Source organism: Camellia sinensis, chromosome 10 (genome assembly GCF_055761805.1).
Source record: "Camellia sinensis isolate YWXY chromosome 10, ASM5576180v1, whole genome shotgun sequence".
NCBI lineage: Eukaryota > Viridiplantae > Streptophyta > Magnoliopsida > Ericales > Theaceae > Camellia > Camellia sinensis.
In genome coordinates, this window is record NC_138970.1 from 75,412,675 (window position 1) to 75,433,951 (window position 21,277).

General features: G+C 31.9%; 1 protein-coding gene across 1 annotated transcript; it reads left to right on the forward strand.

Moving 5' to 3' along the window:
• The first annotated feature begins 10,452 nt into the window (after positions 1–10,452).
• Positions 10,453–11,652, forward strand: LOC145800489 (L10-interacting MYB domain-containing protein-like). Its single transcript, XM_082890176.1, has 2 exons — positions 10,453–10,863; positions 10,996–11,652. The coding sequence occupies exons 1-2, from the start codon at positions 10,453–10,455 to the stop codon at positions 11,650–11,652; spliced, it is 1,068 nt and encodes a 355-aa protein (XP_082746302.1).
• The last annotated feature ends 9,625 nt before the right edge of the window (positions 11,653–21,277 follow it).

The window sequence follows — 21,277 nt, forward strand, 5'->3', positions numbered from 1 at the left end:
AGTTAGAATTTGATATCCTTGAGATATCCTTAGGAACCCACATCTTTTTTATTTTAGCAAAAGGATTTCTTTTAATAGGACATGAAGGTGAAATATGACCTTTTGTTCCACAAAAATGACATGTGAGATGAGAGTGATTAGAAGATGCATATACAAAACCATTTTTGGCAGTTTTTATTTTTGAAAAAGGTTTATATCCAATTCCGGCTCTACCAAAAGTACGGTTTTGATTTTTAAGAATTTTATCTAAAGTCTCTCTACCTTGAGTGAACTTTGAAAGAGTAGTTTTCAAGTCTTCAATATTTTCTTTTAAAATAATTTGCTCATTTTTTAAAGACTCGTTTTCTTTTTGCAATACAACTAAATGTTTTTCAGAAATTGAAGACTCTTTTTGAGTTAAAATCTCATTTTCCTTTTTTATTTTCATGGCTTCATTTTCTAAAACATTTATCTTGGAAGTCAATGATTCATTTTCTTTTGATAAACTTGAAATTACTTTCTTTTGACAATTATTTTTCAAACTAAGTTTCTTAAATTCTGCATGTAATTCATCAAAAGCTAATTGTAATTCATCAAATGTAAAAGATTCGTCATTTACCTCATTTTCATTTCCAAGTGCCATTAAACATAGGTTAGCAACCTCATTTTTGCAAACTTCAGTTTCTGTGTCGCTTTCATCACTATCTTCTCCCCATGCTGCAATCATAGCTTTCTTTTTGTCATTCTTGAATTTTTTCTTAAGTTCTGGACATTCTGATTTGTAGTGTCCAGGTTTGTTGCATTCATAGCAGGTTACTTCAGATTTTTTGTGATTTTCTCCTCTTTGAAAATCCCTGTTGTTGAAGTCTTTTCTGAAAAAATTTCGTACACCTTGTTTCTTTCTCACAAACCTTTGGAACTTTCTAGTGATGAATGCCATTTCCTCATCCTCATCTGAATCATCTTCCTTATCCTCTTGATGTTTCGAGGTGGATTTGAAAGCTATTCCTTTCTTCTTGTTGTTGTCCTCCTCTTCCTTTTCTTCTTGCATTATGAGCTCATGAGTTAAGAGAGATCCCATTAACTCATCTAGACTTAGCTTTGATAAATCCTTGGCTTCGGTAATGGCAATGACTTTTGTCTCCCAACTTTTTGGCAATGACCTAAGCACTTTTCTTACAATTTCAGCATTAGTATATATTTTGCCAAGAGAAGTTAAACCATTAATAATATCAGTAAAACGAGTAAACATTTGAAGAATAGTTTCATCAGGCTTCATTTTAAAAAGTTCATAATTATGGACTAGCAAACTGACTCTAGATTCTTTAACTTGTTCGGTTCCCTCATGAGTCACTATAAGCTTGTCCCAAATTTCTTTAGCGGTTTTACATGTGGAAATTCTATTGAACTCGTTGGCATCTAAAGCACAGTACAACATGTTTGTAGCTTTGACATTAATTTGGGCCATTCTAGTATCTGATTCATCCCACTCATTTTCAGGTTTTGGTACCCTAAGTCCATCTATAGTTTTGGTAGGAATTTTTGGACCATTACAAATAATTTTCCAACATTCATAATCATTAGATTGAATATGTATGGTCATCCTAGTTTTCCAATAGCTAAAATTTGTGCCGCTAAATAGAGGTGGCCTATTAGATGCTTGTCCCTCGGGTAAGGAATAACTAGGGGTTGCCATGATCTACTCTGAGACGGTTAAATCACAAAAACTAGAGTCTAGGCTCTGATACCAATTGTTATCCCAGATAGGCAACCCAAGAGGGGGGTGAATTGGGTTATTAAAAATTTCACAATATTAAAAATAACACAATATTCAGAATTTTAATAAAAAAAACAGAATAATAATTATCAATATAAAAGTAGAAGAGATAGAGAGAGAAAATCAAACACTGCGATTTATAGTGGTTCGGCACGCCAGGCCTACGTCCACTCCCCAAGGAACCTCCTTGAGAATTTCTTTACTATCAATTGAATAAATACACCACCAAGCTTGTGGATTTGGCACAGGACTTACTCTTATCTATTGAGTCTCACTCAACAATAAATGCCTTACCCTTACAAAATCTCTCACAAAAATAAGGAATAAGAATAAGTGGTAATTGAACCCACTTTTACAATAATTCTCTCACAAAGAGTAGATATGAAAGTGTAAGAACAAAAGCTAGACTTAGATCTGAAAGTGAAAGAGCAGAATACTCAGAATTTTGGAGCTCACAGAAATATTTTCTCTTCAAGTTCTTGATTTTTTTTCCACATCCAACACCTCTATTTATACACAAAAATATACCCGTTGGACGCTCCTTGCTGACGTCATGGCTTACATAAGCACGCTCCTGACGTCATCGCTTACATAAGCACGCTCCTGATGTCATCGCTTACATAAGCAGGCTCTTGATGTCATTGCTTACATAAGCACACTCCTTAAATTTAAATAGTCAGCAAATGATAAGAATTAAAAAGATAAAAATAAGATTGATTTTTTTCTTCTTGTTTTTTTTCAAACATGGAGCCACCGTTTTTGTAGACAATTTAATACAAAGTTCACAACTTTCAAACAAACAAATAATTTTCTCCATCTAGTTTATAATATATATATATATATATATACATATATACATAACTCCATCTTTTTCTTCTTGTTTGATTATAATATAATATAATCAATGTAGTGTAAAAAATTTAATAGCGCACGTGATGTATTCTGCATATGATGTTATATAAATTCTAATCAAAATTTTGCATACAGAAAAATCTCTATAAATAATATTTATGATGGATCTGAAAATATATGTCCTCTTTAAAATATTGTATATGTTGTAAAGATTTTATACTAAATATTTTACCACTCCATATTAATTTTGTCAAAATAAGACAACCCATAAATATCAAATTTGTCAAAATAATACAACCAATCAATCATTTTTGTCAAAATAATATAATTAATCGATTTGTCAAAAGATGAATAGTAACTAACCCTATTTTTCAAAAAGTGAATAGTAAAGTTTTTGAAAATATTTAAAATAATCATTTTTGTCAAAATAATATAATTAATCGATTTGTCAAAAGATAAATAGTAATTAACCCTATTTTTCAAAAAGTGAATAGTAAAGTTTTTGAAAATATTTAAAATAATATTTAACATATATATTTTAAAAAGATAATATTATTTTATTTAAATAATATTTAACAAATATATATATTTTAAAAAGATAATAATTTGTGTCAAATAATATGTATATTAACTAATATATTTTAGACATCATCAAAATTAAATAATATGATTAACACATTTTTTTATATTTCATTTAATAAGAGTTATTTCATTTTTTTCATTAATATCAATTAGCAACAATTGTTTTTATTTTTTATTTTTTATTACAATACCAAAGAATTTTGTATCAATATAAAATTCTTTTAATAGAAATTATTTAATTGAAATAAATTTATATCAATATTAATTGAAATAAATTTATATCAATATTAATTGAAATAAATTGTGCAATTTATTTCTTTATTTAAATTGTGCAATTTATATCAATATTAATTGTGAAATAAATTGTGCAACTTATTTAATGGATATAAATTGTAGAATTTATATCAATATTAATTGAAATAATTTTTTTTAAAATTAAATGGAAGTTAATTAAAATAAATTGTGTTTTTTTTTTTTCATTACAATTATGCAAAACCTTAGCCACTGTCGGTGGTTCGCAAGAAACCCTAACCGACAACCCCCTTCTTCTTCTTCTCTTCCTTATCCCACTCCCAGAAGCCCCTGCAAAACCCTAGCTGCAATCGCGAAGAGAGAGACAGAGAGAGACAGAGAGAGAGAGAAAGCTCAAGCTCGTTCTCTGTCGCAATCGTGAAGAGAGGAAGAGAGCGAACGAGCTCGTCAGATCGTCACACCGTCGATCGTCATCATCATTGTCACCATTTTTCAGACCGTGATATGGTTTCAGAGAGAGAGTGTGTGTGTGTGAGTGAGAGGCGATTTCCAGTGGCATAAACTAGAGCTCTCTCTCTCTCTCTCTGAGGAAGTGAACAGTGTTTGGTGTGGGTTTATATATTGATTTTTTGGTAATATTTGAAGTATCTGAGGGGCATTTAAGTCATTGCGTCCCTTAAAACTCAGTTGTTCGCTTAAGCTATTTCAAAAAGCACCTCTCAGCCATCTTTACAGATTTAAGCTGAAAATCACTTAAAATAAGCTATAATCCATCTCTGAAAAGCTATATCAAACACTCCAAAATCACTTATTTTAAGCTATAAGTATATTTAAGCTGAAAATAAACTCTACCAAACAGGCACTACGGACCGCAAGGAATTAAATTATTTCAGAAGGCCTATTCAGGTTATAGAAAATTAGTCTGGTACGTGCAAGTTGACCTAGGATAACCTACATATCAAAAATATATATATATATATATATATTTATATATATACCTTCTTTTTTTTTTCTTTCCATTATTATTATTTTGATGAGTAAAGTACACTTTTGATCTCTACACAGTTGCCTGATCAAAATTTTATTTTGGTATTTATTATTTGAACAATGTTAACCTTATATATTAAGTTCAATTTCAATTTAATTTTTCCTTCCAAATTGAACATTAAAATTAACAATTTTTTAACCTATGTTACTCGCATGAGTACATGCAAATAATAATAATAATAAAAAAATTAACAGTTAAAATTCATGATTCTTTGACACGTCTTTGGGCTGTAGGAGAAAATTAAAATTCGACTTATAATTTAGAATTATCATTGTTTTAATTGAAATATTAACAAGTAAAGTAAATTTTGAGTCAAATTAAAAAGAAAAAAATAGTATAATTTACCCTATTTTGATGTGTGCTCGCTAATTTACATGTATCATCCATCGACACTTGCGTTTTGTTTTATTTGGTGCAGTTTAATGATGTTATTTATGGATTTTCTTATCTAATTTTTTTATTTTTATTTTAAAAATGGTATACGTTTTAGGAAAAATTATTTATAAGTCCTATTAGGGAGAGTTATGCTACATATAATCCTACTAAAAAACTTATATTCCCATAAGTCCTGTGGAAAGTTTGTTGACACATTTACCTTCAATATTAGTTGTTAATATCATAAATAATAGTAAAATCATATATAGGAAATTGAATGTTACCATAAATCATATTTATATAAACGTAGCGTAACGTGACACCTACATAAACGTAACATGGCACCTATACGTAACGTGACACCTACATAAACGTAACGTGACACTTATGATCTATGGTAACATGCAATTTTCTATATCATATCTATATAAACGTAACGTAACGTGACACCTACATAAACGTAACGTGACACCTATGATCTATAGACACATTCAATTTCCTATATCTACATAAACGTAACGTAACGTGACACCTATAATCTATGGACACATTCAATTTCCTATATAACTTAACGTAACGTGACACATATGATCTATGACAACATTCAATTTCCTATATAGGAAATTGAATGTTTCCAAGTGAATGTTGCCATAGATCATATTTATATGAAACGTAACGTGACACCAACATAAATCAGTAACATTTTCACATTCAATTTAAAAAAATAAAAATTCATTAAGTATGCGAAACGTAACGTGACGCGTCACGTTACGTTTATATAGGTGTCACGTTACATTACGTTTATGTAGGTGTCACGTTACGTTACGTTTATGTAAGTGTCACGTCACGTTACGTTTTTATAGGATCTTGTGTAATGCATTCTTATCTAAATAGGATTTGAGACTCTATAAGAAATTACACAGAACTTAGCCTACCATAAATATCTGAAAAATGACTTATAAATAAGTCTCCCTAACTTTTACTTATGGGATAAAAATATAATTCAAACAAACTAAAAGAAAAGGTTGATGAACTTATGAAAAATTCATACCTTTAACTTTTACTTTTAAATTAAACCTTGGATTCGGCTTAATAGCCTTATAGTCATATCTTATGGTGTGGATAGGGGAACGATAGGAGTTTGAACTAATGGAATAGTGGCGACCCCTTCAGTTAAATTAACGATGACCCTTTTAGTTATAATTTAATTCTAACAAATAAACATTTGGAAAAAAAATATAAAGGTAAATTATTATTTTTTAAGTTGTGAACTTTTATGCAACAAAAAAAATAAAATAAAAAATGCACTAAGGAGAGCCTTTAACTTTCTCGTCCATTGGTTTTTTGCGAATAGCGTTTGGTAACGTTTACGTTTTGGTTTTTATTTACAAAAATTTTATAAATTGATTTTTTATTATTTTTAGAAAAACATGAACTACAAACGTGTTTGGTTTGAATAAAATTTTTGAAAAATTTTAAAACATTAACTAAAAATATGTTCGTTCAAATCTAAAATATTTATATTTATTTTTTATTATTTATGACAATGGGATCATACACATTATAATTAAAAAAAAAAATTAATTAAAAAAAATTATTTGAAAAAAATTATTTGAAACAAAAATAGTTGGAAAAAAAAATTGTTAGCCACATATTTAAATTTCTGATTAAAAATCAACATAAACCCATTTTTTGAATTTACATTTTTTTTTTAAATTTATAAACTGAAACAATCATTTATAACCCCAAAAAATTATCCAATAAGCTTTTATGACAATTTTTAAAATTTTTATAAATATAAATTGAAAACTGAAAATGAAATAATTACCAAACAGGTAGGGTGTTATAGTAAAATTAAGATTCATTATTACACTTTTTACTTTGTTTTGTTTGCTATGTCATGATGTATATTTACAATACTAGACTTATTTGGTGTTTATGTCATAAATTTTATACAATAACTTTACTATATTATTTATCATGAAAAGACATGTCAGCAAAATACATAATCAAACAATTCAAACTAAAATTTCAATAAGATTTTACTACAACTGTACATATTAAAACCACATACTTTTGTTTTAAATTTAAACACAAACTATTGAATTTAGCAAACCATTGTAGAGAATCCTGGTCCCTCACATAAATACTAACCATTGTGAATTTACCACATTACATAATAAATAAAATATTTAAACAAATTAGTAAATATATTATTAGTGACGGTTTTATTTTTTTATTTATTTATTTTTATTTTTTTATTTTTTTTTCAGGCAATGATGGCTTTAATGTTTGTACTCTTGACTTTCTTTTGTCCAAGGAAACTATAATAGTTGTGGGACAAGATTTTTAGAGATTTTAAATAAAGCGTCTGTTTGGGAAGACAATTGAGGCTAAATTAGCCAAAAAACGACAAAAAAGGCTAATTAGCCAAGTGACGACAAAACGGAATTGAGCGGGTGTTGGGCGAGGCTGTCTCGCGCGATTTTACCGAATTGCCCCGAGAGGCTAAAGTCTGTCCCTCTGCAAACAGACGCTCAGATTAGAGCTCATACACACCCATTTCGGAGCAGAGGAGAAGAAGAACGGAGGCAGTGGAGGCGGTCGGATCGACCTTGGCAGACCAAATCGCAACCGGAGATTGAACTAGCGGCCGCGAACAACAACCATCTCTTGCACACTCAAACCGATCTGCAGGTGAGAATCTGTGGCCTATTTGATTTGTTGTTTGTTCTTCCCATCTGCGTAGTGTATGTTCATAACAGCATCGGTTCATGGCCGATCTGTTGGCTCACGGTCGTTATTGGGTTGATTACACTGATATTATACACAGACCGGCCACCGATCTGTGTCATCCCTAAATCTCCTCTTTGAGATCTGTTCTGATGTTCGAAATCTGTTCGCGTCCACCAAATTTGGGGCAGATTTGTATATATACATATATATATAAATATAATATATGATCTGATTCAAATTGGTGGTCTGATATATATATATAATATATGATCTGTTGAAGAAATTGTTGGTCTGATTTGTATATATACAAGTTCGGAAATGCAAATCTGGTGTTGAATTCGAAATATCTGTTCGGATAGTTTGAAATGCAGATCTTCCATATTTTTTTTTTTTTTTTTTTATCAGAAATGCTGTTCCCATTTCTGAGTGGCTCCCATTTGTGCTTAACAGAAATTAGAAATTCCCATTTGTGAAATGCTCTATTGCCCTGATTGTTGCGTAATGCTGAAATTCCATTTGTGAAATTTTTTGTAATTACATAAAAAAAATAATTCCAACTCTGGGTTACAAGTTACAGATATTAACAACAACTTCTGAAAAAATATATATCACTTGTGGTCCAAAAAGAAAAAAATTGAGAACCGGGATCAATTTCGCAATATATTAAAAATATATTACGAAGATATTAAAAAAATATATGTCAAATGTTTATTACAAATTTTGATTTACAAGGTAAAGACTGTAAAAATTTTATTACACATATATGTAAAAATTTAATTATGAAAAACTTTATCATGAATATATGAATAAATGTTTTGAAAAGAGACAAAAAATATGTTGAACATATATTACAAATTAGATGTATTAATTTGCGTATATTTTTTACTGAAGACGAAATGGTCAATTCTCAATTCAAGAAAATCAATTAATTACATAAAAATTATTTTCCAACTAAATTTGGGAAGGAAGGTTCATATATTATCTACAGCTATTAACACCAAATTACAAAATTTATTATATTTATATTACAAATATATTAAACAAACAGTTTATTAAAAATACATTACAGTTAAAAATAAATGCGTGTAAAACTTTTATTACACAGATATGACAAAATTTAATTATGAAAAACTATATCATACATATTTTCAAAAAATATTTTCAAAATATGAAAAAAAAAAATTGTTGAAAATAAATTACAAATTAGATGTCTTTAATTTGCATATATGTTTTACTCAGGACGAACTGCTCATTTCTCATTTCTAAAAAATAAATTAATTAGCACCGTAAATATTTTTATTACTACATTAGGGAAGGAAGGTAGATATATGTACATATATTAACAACAAATTACAAAATATTTGAAATTTATGTTACAAATATAGAAAAATAACAGTTGACTAAAAATATATTACGAAAATGTTTGACAGATATTAATAATGTATTAATATTATATATTACAAATTTAGAGGTAAACAATAAAGCGTGTAAAAGTTTTATTAAACATATATGACTACATTTAATTATGAAAAACTATATCGTTAATATATTCCAAAATGTTTTCTAAATAAAGAAAATATATATATTGAAAATATATTACAGATTAGATGTATTAATTTGCGTTTATTTTTTAAATATACACGAAAGGGTCAATTCTCATTTCCTAAAAATAAATTAATTAGCACCATAACTATTTTCGAACTACATTTGGTAAGGAAGCTACATACATTATGTACATATATTACCAACAAATTACAAAATATATATAAAATTTATATTAAAAATATATTAAAAAAATAGTTTATGTCCAATATATCTTAAACAAATGTTAGACAGATATTACTAATGTATTAATATTATATATTACAAATTTAGAGGAAAACAATAAAGAGTGTAAAATTCTTATTAAACAGATATGACTACATGTAAGTATAAAAAATTTTATCATAAATATATTAAAAAACGTAAATATAGTACAAATATATGCTCACCAATCCATTTTGCTGCCTAGCATAAAATATATTATCAAAATATATTACAACATAGATTTCTTAATTTGAGTACGTAATCGTGTTCATGTTCATTCATGTCAATTTACTTTATATTAAATCGTAGCATGGCGTCGTTCACCTCAACTGCAACTTCCAGTACATGGCCAGGACGAATGTGTGCCTGTGGATATGGCCCGTGTATTGTTAGGATTTCCAGGTCCACCAAGAATCCAGGGCGTTCGTACTTTGTATGTCCCCGCCCTGTGGTGAGTGACCCAATCTTTACCGGTCATAACTTAATGAACATTAACAACCCATGAAACTAATAGTTGCATACTTTTCACTCATCAGCCTTGTGTCAGTTGGATTGGTTGGTGTGAAGAACGAAGCCATGAGAACCAAGGCTATGCGTCACCCGGAGATGAAATTGCCATGCAATTGCGGGCTGATGTCATAGACATTCAACAATCCTTGCGTGTGCTTAAGACCATTGTGTATGTGCTCTGCATTGTCGTTGTTATTTTGTTGTGCCGTATGTAAGCACCGTTACCATGTTCTTAGTATGTACAAAGACATTAGTATGTCTTCAATATGTTGTTAGTATGTAGTTAGTATGTTTGTAGTACGATGGTATTATGTTGTCGCATATGGGAGCCGTAATACTAACTATCATGTTTTTGTCCACTACTAACTCCCATGGAACCTGTGTACGTACGTAAAAAATGTTTTCAATGGGTATATGCAAATTTCATCTTCAGCATCATATATCTGCGTTTGTTGTTTTTAATGTGTCATCTGTTGTGTGTGTGTATGTAACAACCAAATTTGTGATGTATATCTTTTGTAACCGTACATTAGTAATGGCTTCCACACGTACTTCGCCTCGTAACCACTCGAAAAGCAAAGGCGTTGTCAGTGACAAGTCAACCAGTCTTGAAGAGACACAAACTCAGCTAAGCCACAAGGCCTCATGGGACAGTAAGTCAGTCCGAGTTTTCCTCCAGTTGATTGCAAATGAGATTAGTAAAGGAAATCGGCCATTCTTAGTCCTCAGCCAGGCAGGGTACAAGTCCTTGTCAAGGAAATTTCAGAGAAAAACAGGAAAAAAACATGGACTTAAACAGTTGAAGAATAAGTACATGAGCTTGAAGAAAGAGTGGCAAGCGTGGATGAAGTTGATGGATTCAAGCAAGGGAGTGTCCGGGATAGGCTTTGACTATGACACCGGTTTGTTTCAGGCACCTGACGAGTGGTGGGACAAGATGGAATCAGTAAGTACATGTACCAACAAGTTTTATATTTCTCATTTACCAGTACATTTTTTACTTCTTAGTTCAACTTGAATAAAATTTATGAATATGAAATATAACGTCAACCTCTTTTACACATGTACATGTCTGCAGATCAACAAGGTGTGTGCGAAGTTCAGGAAGAAAACGTTGGAACACCGTGACTTGCTGGAGACGGTTTTCATGGGGGCAGCAGCTACTGGGAAGCACCATTGGACCCCGGGAGAGAACATTCCTGAACCTGCTACGGACTCATCTGATTCAGTGCGTAGTTTGGGAGCCCAGCCATTCGCTGATCCGATACCAACAGGAGTACAGGACGTGGATTCCGATCCTTCACTGGAGCATGTGTCGATTGAAAAGGCAAAACGGAGAAAGACGCCATCAACAAGTGTTTCAAAGTCGAAGAAGGCAACAAGTGTTTCAAAGTCGAAGAAGGCAACAAGTGGTGCGTCTATTATTGCGGAGAGCATGAACAGAATGACAGATGTGGTCCGTTCGAAGAATCAGCAGGTCACGGTCAGGCACCTGACAGGCAACGAAGCACTGTACACTATTTCCGAGTGCATGCATAAACTGAGCAGTATTCCGTCTCTGATTGGTACACCGTTATTCCACTTCGCCTCTACACTTATGGATAACGCTGATTACCGGGAGGTCATGATGTGCCAGCCTGATGACGACCACATCATTGGCTGGCTTACACAGAAGCAGCTCCAGTGTACTGCGTCGGGGCCATTTGCAAACCTGTTTGGGGGTAGGCGGATGTGATGCTACGGTCTTACGAGTGTTGCAGATGCATGTCTTTTTCTTCCTTTTTAAAACTTAGACTTATGGTACTTTTGGTATGTACTAAAACAGGATGGTGGTGTGTGCATGTTTTGCATTATGTCTATTTTTTTTTTTCTTGCTAGCTACGGGCAGTGACAAGTTGTAGGTAAGTCCATGGGTTGACGGACCGGAAGCATGGTTGTGCTTCGTTTTTGGGAAATGAATGGGATGTTTACGGTTTAATATTTTGTGGCGCTACGTTTAAGACAGGGAAATACGTTTTCGATGCATGCTTCTGAATGCCTATATGTCGCAAGTTATTTTCTTAGTTTTGTGGTTGTTACAACCATGGCCCCCCTGTGAAGCATACGTTGAACAGCTTTTTTTATTTTTTGCAAATCATATGATCATGCCTTCCAAAGGACATTGGTGACAGCATTGCGTTCATTACAAACAATGTCGACATTGTAAAATTGCAAAATTCAATATAATTTAACTCAATGAATCACGTGCAAACTAATTGAAAGCCTGCCACTTTTGTAGGTTTTGCATCAACGAAAACGCGATGAATCCCTGGGATGGAAGCAACCATGATGAAATAATGGAAATGCTGAATCAAATGGCGGTCCAGCTGCAACAAGAACAGAACTGCACATTTCTACAAGCATGCCAGTTGGCGACAGAATGGTACCAAAAACACATGCATAAAACGCCATGTCGCACTTCTATACTAACCGGGAATACATGGATATGCGAACTATATGCGGGGCATATGGGTCGCTTTGAGGAAAATGTTTGCATGCCGAAGGAAGTGTTTGCCGCCTTGTGTGAGACATTAGTAAATGATTTTGGGTTACAAGTCCCGCAACGTCCACATGGGTTAGCTGTTGAAGAAAGCGTTGCGATGTTTATCCATGTCTTGAAAGGGAAGCAAAATCGGGAAATCCAGGAACGCTTCCAACATTCTGGGGAGACTGTGTCGAGGCACGTGCATAACGTATTAAATTCCATGAAAGAGTTCACTGTTGTCCATTGCCGGCCCACATACAGTCAGCATCGTATACATCCATACGTGAGGTCTAGACGGAAATACCTACCGTTCAAGGTACTTCAGCAAAACATGATTGACATATAAGTGAAGAAAATATATATGTTTTTTGTTATTAACTGCACGTGACAAATGTGAAACACTTGTAACAAAGTTACGACTCAAAAACATATGATCCATGTTGACAGGACTGCATTGGCGCAATAGACGGAACACATGTCAGTGCATGGGTTACGGGGCCAGATGCGGCAACATATTTCGGTAGGAAATACTGTCACACACAAAATATAATGGCCGCTGTCGATTTTGACATGTGTTTCATATTCATTTCTTGCGGATGGGAAGGAAGTATGCATGATAGTCGCATATTCAACGAGATACTAACAAATGACAACGTCCCATTCCCACATCCTGACGAAGGTAACACATGGCCATGTTATTAGATTTGTTAACAAATATTTATTTGCTGAAAAAGCGTTATATGAAAATGACGCAGAATGTTGGTTTTGGTGTCATACATTGTCGTCATGTCTGCAGGCAAATATTATCTTGTCGATTCTGGCTATGCAAACCGGATTGGTTACTTAGCACCATTCAAAGGCCACCGTTACCACCAACAAGAATTCCGGCGTATTGCAAGAAACGCGATGGCAAACACGCCAAGGGAATTATTTAACAAAGTCCACTCGTCCTTACGCAGTGTCGTGGAACGCACTTTCGGTACCTGGAAAAATCGATGGGGGTTTATTCGAGACATGCCTCGGTATGACTTTGCAAATGTGCAAGTTCAGTTAGTAGGTGCGTCAATGGCATTACATAATTATATACGGCGAAACACAGGTAACCCAACAACTGTTCAGCCAATCTGTGACGAGGAAGAGGCTATGACAATAGTAAATGCCATACCAGAAGTTGAACATGACGAGGATGGTTTAATGGTTGGAGATGAGGACCCCCATATGGCATTGGTCCGCCTTCACATACGTGACAAATTATGTTACATGCGTAATAACGGAATGTTAGGAAATATATAGTACTCGAAATAATGTTCGTATGGTCGTCACGTAATGACACACGTGGAACAGACTGTATTCAAATATATTATTATGTATAATATGTATGAGTTGCCAGGGGAATGTAACCCCTTCCAGTTGCTGACGTGCCTAAATTAAAAAAACAACAATCCATATGCATTTTGGTTTTGGAAAAATAAAAAGAAGGTGAAACAAATAAAAACAAATTAAAAAGAAAACTAATACACAAATTGTAAAGTGCGACGAGAATTACAAATAAATGAAACACTTAAATATATTAAAAAAAAGTTATTGTATACCAATTAAAAAAAACAAGACTTAGTTCAAAATAAAAATCGAAGACAAAAAAAAAAACATAGTTAAAAAAAAAACATAGTTATAGTAAAAAAATAAAAATTTAAAAAGACAAAAACATAAATTCCCAAATAAAAACCGAAAAATTTAAGCACAAGACCCCAAATCCAAACCGAAAATGAAAAAAAGTAACAGGAAAAAAAAATTAAGCATAATATGAAAAATCCAAGCGCAAAATAAAAAAATGTCAAAGAAAAAAAACAAGTTAACGCAAAATCCGCCAAACTACAAAAAAAAAAATAAAAAAAATAAAAAAGACAATTTGGAGTTGCAAAATTCGGGAGATCGAAACACAACATACAAAAATTGTCCAAAAAAAAACTGTAAAGCAAAAAATGCCAAAGCGAAACCCCCCTAAAAAAAAACAAAACAACAAAAAAGGCAAAATCGAAACCCCAACATAACAAAATTAAAATAAAAAAGAAGAACCAAAATATGGCAAATTCAATTCCAAAAAAAAAAAAAAAAAATTAACAAATTAATCAAAAGTCGGCAGATCGACACCCAAAATGAAAAAAAAGAAAAAGAAAATAAACACAAAAAAAAAAGACAAATCCAACTTGTGAAAAAAAAAAATTAGCAAAATACGTGAAATCGAAAGATAACATCAAAAATTTTTTAAAAAAATATAACAAAAAAATGCCAAATCCAAAAATAAATAAATAAATAAATTTAAACAAAAATCAAAAATTGGAAAAAAAAATACCAAAACAAAATAACAAAAAAATGCCAAATCCAAAAATAAATAAATAATTAAATTTAAACAGAAATCAAAAAATGGAAAAACAAATACCAAAAGAAAAAAACCAAATTTTTGTTCCCAACAAAAAGGCAAATTTGTATAAACAAAAAAAAAAAAAAAAAAAAAAAAAAAAAAAAAACCGAAAATATGCTAAATCCAAACCCAAATAAAAAAATCAAAAAAAATGGAAAAGGGCAATTTCGTCATTTAACAACATCACACCTCACAAAAAAGCCTAAAAGCCAAAAAAGCCAAAAAAGCCAAAAAGCCCTTCCCAAACCAGGCTTTTTAGCCCCAGGCTAAAATAGCCAAAAAAGTCAAAAAGCCAAAAAGCCAACCCACTTCCCAAACGGAGGCAAAATGTTGAAATGATATTTATCTCTGAAAAATAGAAGTCTTCGACAATAGGAAATTTTTTATAATAAATCTTGTAAATATTAAGCAATAAATTATAGAGCAATGGTAGAGGGCCCAAATTCTGTGGCTCAAATGTGGCTCAAATGGCCAAAACGACGTCGTTTTGAGTACAAAACAACATCAAAATGGCCAAAACGACGTCGTTTTGGCCATTTGAGCCACATTTGAGCCACATTTGAGCCACAAAATTTGGGCCTCCAAACATTTTTCTAAATGATATAGTCTGATAAGTTCTAATAAATAACCACACTACACGTAAATCCAACCATGCCACTTGGTGATCCGCATGCTATCAATTAGAAAGAGAAAAGATAGATAAAATATAATTATATTTTACTTATATTTTATATATTTTTATTTTATTTTTAAATCTCTACTTATAAAGTTATAATCCAAACTGAGCCCTTCTCTCTGCCTAAGAGGTCTCTCTCTTTCCCTCAGTGAGTCAAGACTCATAGAGTTCACTCTCAAAAGTATATGGAACAAGACAACATATCTTTATTGTATATCTCTGTATGAAATCCTCGTCCACCCAATGTCTCCGAGATTCCCCAAGTCCTTCTCTATCTTTTTCACGGCTCGAATTTTCTCTCCTAAAATCAAATTTGTGTTTTTTAATGTATTTTTAGCCATAAGCTTGTATTTTGAAAATTCCATGTTTTCTATATTAAGTTTAAGGTTTATATATGAACTTCTTTAAAAAAATGGAAAAACTATGCACCTATAAAAAATTGCAAAAATTAGTGTATGGTGTAGATTTTTTGTTTTTTTTTTTTTTTTTTGGTAATATGGTGTAGATATATATTAGATGTGATATGAACTATACTTGAAATAAATCAAACTACATATTTTATATGTATAATACAAATTTAAATTTAGTGTTATATAAACTAAACTCATATAAATATGATTTATATATTTTATGTTTTGTGCACTTTGTTTTAGATGTGCAACTTTGGTGGGCTCAAACCGAGTCCATCTTCTCCTCCTTCTTCTTCTTATTATTATTATTATTATTATTTAGGATTTGGACAGCATATTTTAAATTCAATGTGGGCTTAAGAAGAAATTTTGAAGTTGGATTGGACTTAGACGAAGACATTAGATATTTAGAACAACTTGACAATCAAATTATATATATATATATACACAGTGGCGGAACTAAGAAATTAAATCAGAAGGGACATTTATTAATTACAACATTAAAAATGTTTATAAAAACATTTTACATAAATTTTTATGATTGACTTCAAGAAAAATTAAAAAAATAATAACAATCAGTGCGTTTGATTTGAATTTTTTTAATTAAGTTTTTTGAAAATTGATTTTTTTATTTTTCATTTTTTTTTGTTTTTAGTGAATATTTTTAAAATTTTAAGCGTTTTTTTTTACTCTTTTAGATGCATCTTACTTAGATGTATCTAAAAAAATAAAATATTTGTGAAAAAATATTTTAAAAAATTAATAAATACATAAATATACGAAAAATGTACTGATTTTTTGTATTTTTTTATATTTTTGGGAATTTAGTGAACTTTTTAAAGATTTTTTTTTGCAAAAAATACACTTTTTAAGTTTATTTATGTTAGATGTGTCTAAAAATTAAAAAAATTGTTTAAAATATTAAAAAAATACGGAAAACAAAAAAATAGAATGTTCTGAAAAGTGATTTTAAAAAACTCAAATCAAACAAAGTGATTATTTTTTGTAAGTAGTGTATCATGGACAATATTAAAAAAAATCGTGGATATAAAGTTTTAAAATAAATTATATAATGATAAAGTAATTTTTTATACAAAATATGCTTAGAAATTCAATATAATAGTCACATCACGTCATCATTAACATGTGATATCACCAATCAATATTAAAGAAACACATGGAGGATGAACCCTACATGTCAAATGTAACTAACAATTCAACAAATTATATATTTTCATTGAGATTAATTATGTTTGCATGTCAATAATGATAGACATCATCATTATATCAGAATTTTCATAGATAATAATATCGTAGTCTCTTTATTTTCAATTAAAACAATCATTATTGTTCTTATTATTTTAAAAATGTCATTAACATTTCACTCTATATAATATTTTTATAATTTTTTTTATTTATAGTATTTTCTTTATGTTTGCCATACAAAAAAAATAAAAAAATAAATCCAGAACCCATGGGGGCACGTGACCCCCCGGACCCTCCTTTCCTCCGCCCTGTATATATATATATATAAAATATACATATAGAATGTTGTTAAAATCATTTAATCACTCTTAGATCATATTTAGTAGATATTAATATAAGTAGTACAATGCAGAACGCTATCATTTGTCTCTCTTCTTTTTCTTCTGTTTTCTTCCTCTTCTTCTTCTTTTATAACTTAGAAATAACCAAAACCGTTGCAGCAATACATTGGTTCTCGATTCTTTTCTCTTTCCGCTTTATCTCTCTTTCTTCATATAAATTATTTGTTTTAATATTATTAATAATTTTATCAAAATATATTAATAGGGTTTAACTTTAATAAATTAATCAGCCAATCTATTAAAAAAAAAATCAAATTTGTGGCCATAAGTATAGTCCAAATTCAATTTATTATGCTTAAATTGAGCTTCAACATACAAATTTAGGCTAAAAGTCGAGTTTGGATAATTCTTAGCATAACATGAAATGAGTTTAGACAATCTTTTAACTTGATTGAAATAGTTTTTCCTTATACTTTTACTTATTATTATTATTATTCAAAAAAAAAATGATATGTAGATAAGTTAGTCTACATAATTGTGAGGAAGTATTATCTCTCAACAATTCAAAGAAATCTACAAGAGATCTTACAGTACTTATGTCGGAACCGAAACTGGGATTTTACCACATGATATGAGCACTGGAATGTAGGCTTAACCCCACCGAATAACTAATAAACTAAAAAAAAAAAATCAGATTTTTTACCACTAAATTAACTGCTAAGTGGTAATTTTTTTATTTTTTTATTTTTTTATTTTTTATTAAGTGCCTAACATTAGTGACAGAAAATTTAGTGGTAGTGGCGGAAGAGGAACGGCATCCTATATCCATCTTGAGTGGTGGCCTTGTCTTAACCACTGCTCTTTTAAGTGGACAGAAAACACACGAGACAACTATCAACTACTTTTTTCTACACTAAAGATTTTTTGGGTAATTTTAATAATAAGTTCTATATGGTTTGAGTCTCTTTCATCCATTTATACAATATCTACATCATTGTTTGTAAGAGGAGTTAATTTAAACCCACTAAATTATTTAGGTCCAATAGTCCAAGGTTGGTGGGCCTGAATTTATCACAAGTCCAAGATTGGTGGGCCCAGATTTATCGCCATCAAACGAGCCGAATCGCTCTAAGCCTTGAAAGGATTCGGATCCACGAACTTAGAGACTTACTCAGGCCCGGACTCGAAAGGGTATTGAGCAAGCCTAGAGATCCGAGGCACTCGGACTCGAAAGGGTTCGGATCCATGAACCTAGAGATCCAAAGCACTTGACTTCGAACGGATTCAGACGTAATCTAGAAGTCGCTCCGTTAATGAGTCCCAAAACACTTGCAGGCTCGGAGCTTTCCGGGATCTACGCACCAGAACCATGGGCATAATGGAGTTCGAACAAAGGACCTGATCCCAAGGACGGTGAGTGGAGATAAATTCACTCTTCGGTTAAACTAGCCTATACCCGGGTCGAGGTGGCATGATCTAGGGGGTCCCTGAGACTCGGCAATATTTGCGGCAGGATGTTCTCTTGAACTAGCCCTGACCCTTATGTGGCAGGACGTCCTCTGGGACTACCCCTGACCCTTTGGGATGATTGGGGATCATTGGTTAGGTGTGGCTAAGAAGAAGGGTTCGCTAAGGGGTTGATCTTCTCTTCGGGGTTTTTCTCATCCTCGGAGAGGTCACCTCCTCAGACAAGGTGGTTAGAGAGAATATCCCCCATGTGCCTTGCACATGGGCTCCATCCTATATCATGAGGTGCCTATAAATAGCATCCACCCATAGCTTTACAAGTGATGGATTTTGGAGAGTTAACTCTTAGGAAAGAACTAATTTCCCTTCTCCATTATCAACCTTGAGAGTGAAAGTGGGAGATCCATGGAAGAGCCTTGCCATTATTCTCTCTCTAGCCGTTTTGCCTTCTTCTTCACCCAATCTCTTATCTCCATCATCTCCTTTACTCTTGTGTTCTTGAGTTAAGACTATTGAAGAATCTAAGCCTCTCATCATCTTCTAGAGAATTCGAAATTGTTCTTCAAGGAACTTCGAAGATCTTCGAATTTTCCAACTCCTTTCTTGAACCCTCTCCTACACATTGTTATATTGACTATGATATACAAAAATAAAATAAAATTTGATGTAATACGTATACCCAACCAATTGCTAGTTTGTTTACTAACAGTTGATTGGGCAGATCCCATTGGATTGAATAAAAAAATTTACAAATTTTTAGGTAGAGTATAGAACTACCTTAAGAAACATATCAGTCCTCCATGTGGCAGATCCTCACTAACAAGTTATGAATTATTTTTATTTATTGATGGATCATTTCACACACTAAATATAAACACTAACCTTAAAATAGTGGTAAGTCCAAGTATTGATCCACATGAACAAACGGGAAATTAAACTAATTTAATAGTTAAATTATTAAATTAATTTTGATTAAAAAGATTGAGGGATATTATGACTAAACAAGAATTAAATGAAATTGAGAAATTAAATTGACAATTAAATGTAAGGTTTGAGGTATTGATTTTTGGGAAAAATCCTAGGGCAAATAATTCACCACTAACCACATAAAAAAGGCTTAACATCGTCCATCAATTACAATCCAGTTTGAACTATCCAATATTTCACAACTACAAATTTGAAACATTGATCAAGAGAATAGTTGTGTTTAACGTACAGGCACGAATCATCTCAAGTAGCAGCACAAGGTGTTTGCTCTAAACTATGGTAACACCATGATCCGTCTCTCGTAGCATGACTCGTCTCATATTTTGAACACAAACACAAAGAAAACTAATGTATGGAAAGCATTAAATAATCACAGAGAGTAAAACACTTAAAGAGATGAAAAGGAAAATTATTATAAACTTCTAAAACGTCCATACATTTATTCAAACCGTTTCACAATCAAAGCCTAAGAAAAAACCCTTTACATGGCTAGGGTTTCATCAAAAACCTAAAATTGGAAGACTAGCCACTCATGGAGGAGTGGGAAGAGATGGAAGAGGTGGAAGCCTCCATGAAAGTTGCTTGAGAATCCCTATCTTCAAACCCTAGCTTCCCTTTTCCTTAGAATATTTTCGAACCCCTTTTCAGCTTCTTTTTCTTCTTTTTATTCCTAGGAGAAAAGATTGAATTTTTCTCGCACAAATCCCTAGGTGGGTAGCTCGAGCGCCCATGTGGGCTGCTCAAGTGGTGGTGGGCCACACGTGCAGTGAGGCTTGGCCGCACGTGCGGTGAGGTGGCAGGTCAGGATTTTTCACTCCTCGCGCGGAAAATTTGTTTTCGCGCCTTTTTTGATTGAATTTGTGTGTTGCTTGCCAAATTTGTACAAGTGCACAAAACACATCATCTCCACCAAATAAACAATATTGAAAGACTAAAAATGTAACTTAAGTGGCCTCAATGTGGTACCTTTTGGCCTACATCACATCCCCAACTTACATTTTGCTAGTCCTTGAGCAAAACAAAAGAAATAAGAAAAGTAAAATAACGCTAACCCACTTTCGTAGGAATCACGATTGCATTTAGCGTATACAACAAGCCTTTCAACCACAAAGTTACCCTAAGTGGACGAGTATAGTCTCGTGAGGGCTTTCAAAAATGATACCCACAAACATCAACATATTCGTATCTACTCAACAACAATTAACCACACTACTCCACCTAACAATCAACTTATGTGCCACTATAGTGTGATATTAAGACATGATGAGTCATTGAAGGCATAGTGGACGAACATGAAGGAATCTATTGAGCAAAGACCGCAATTCAG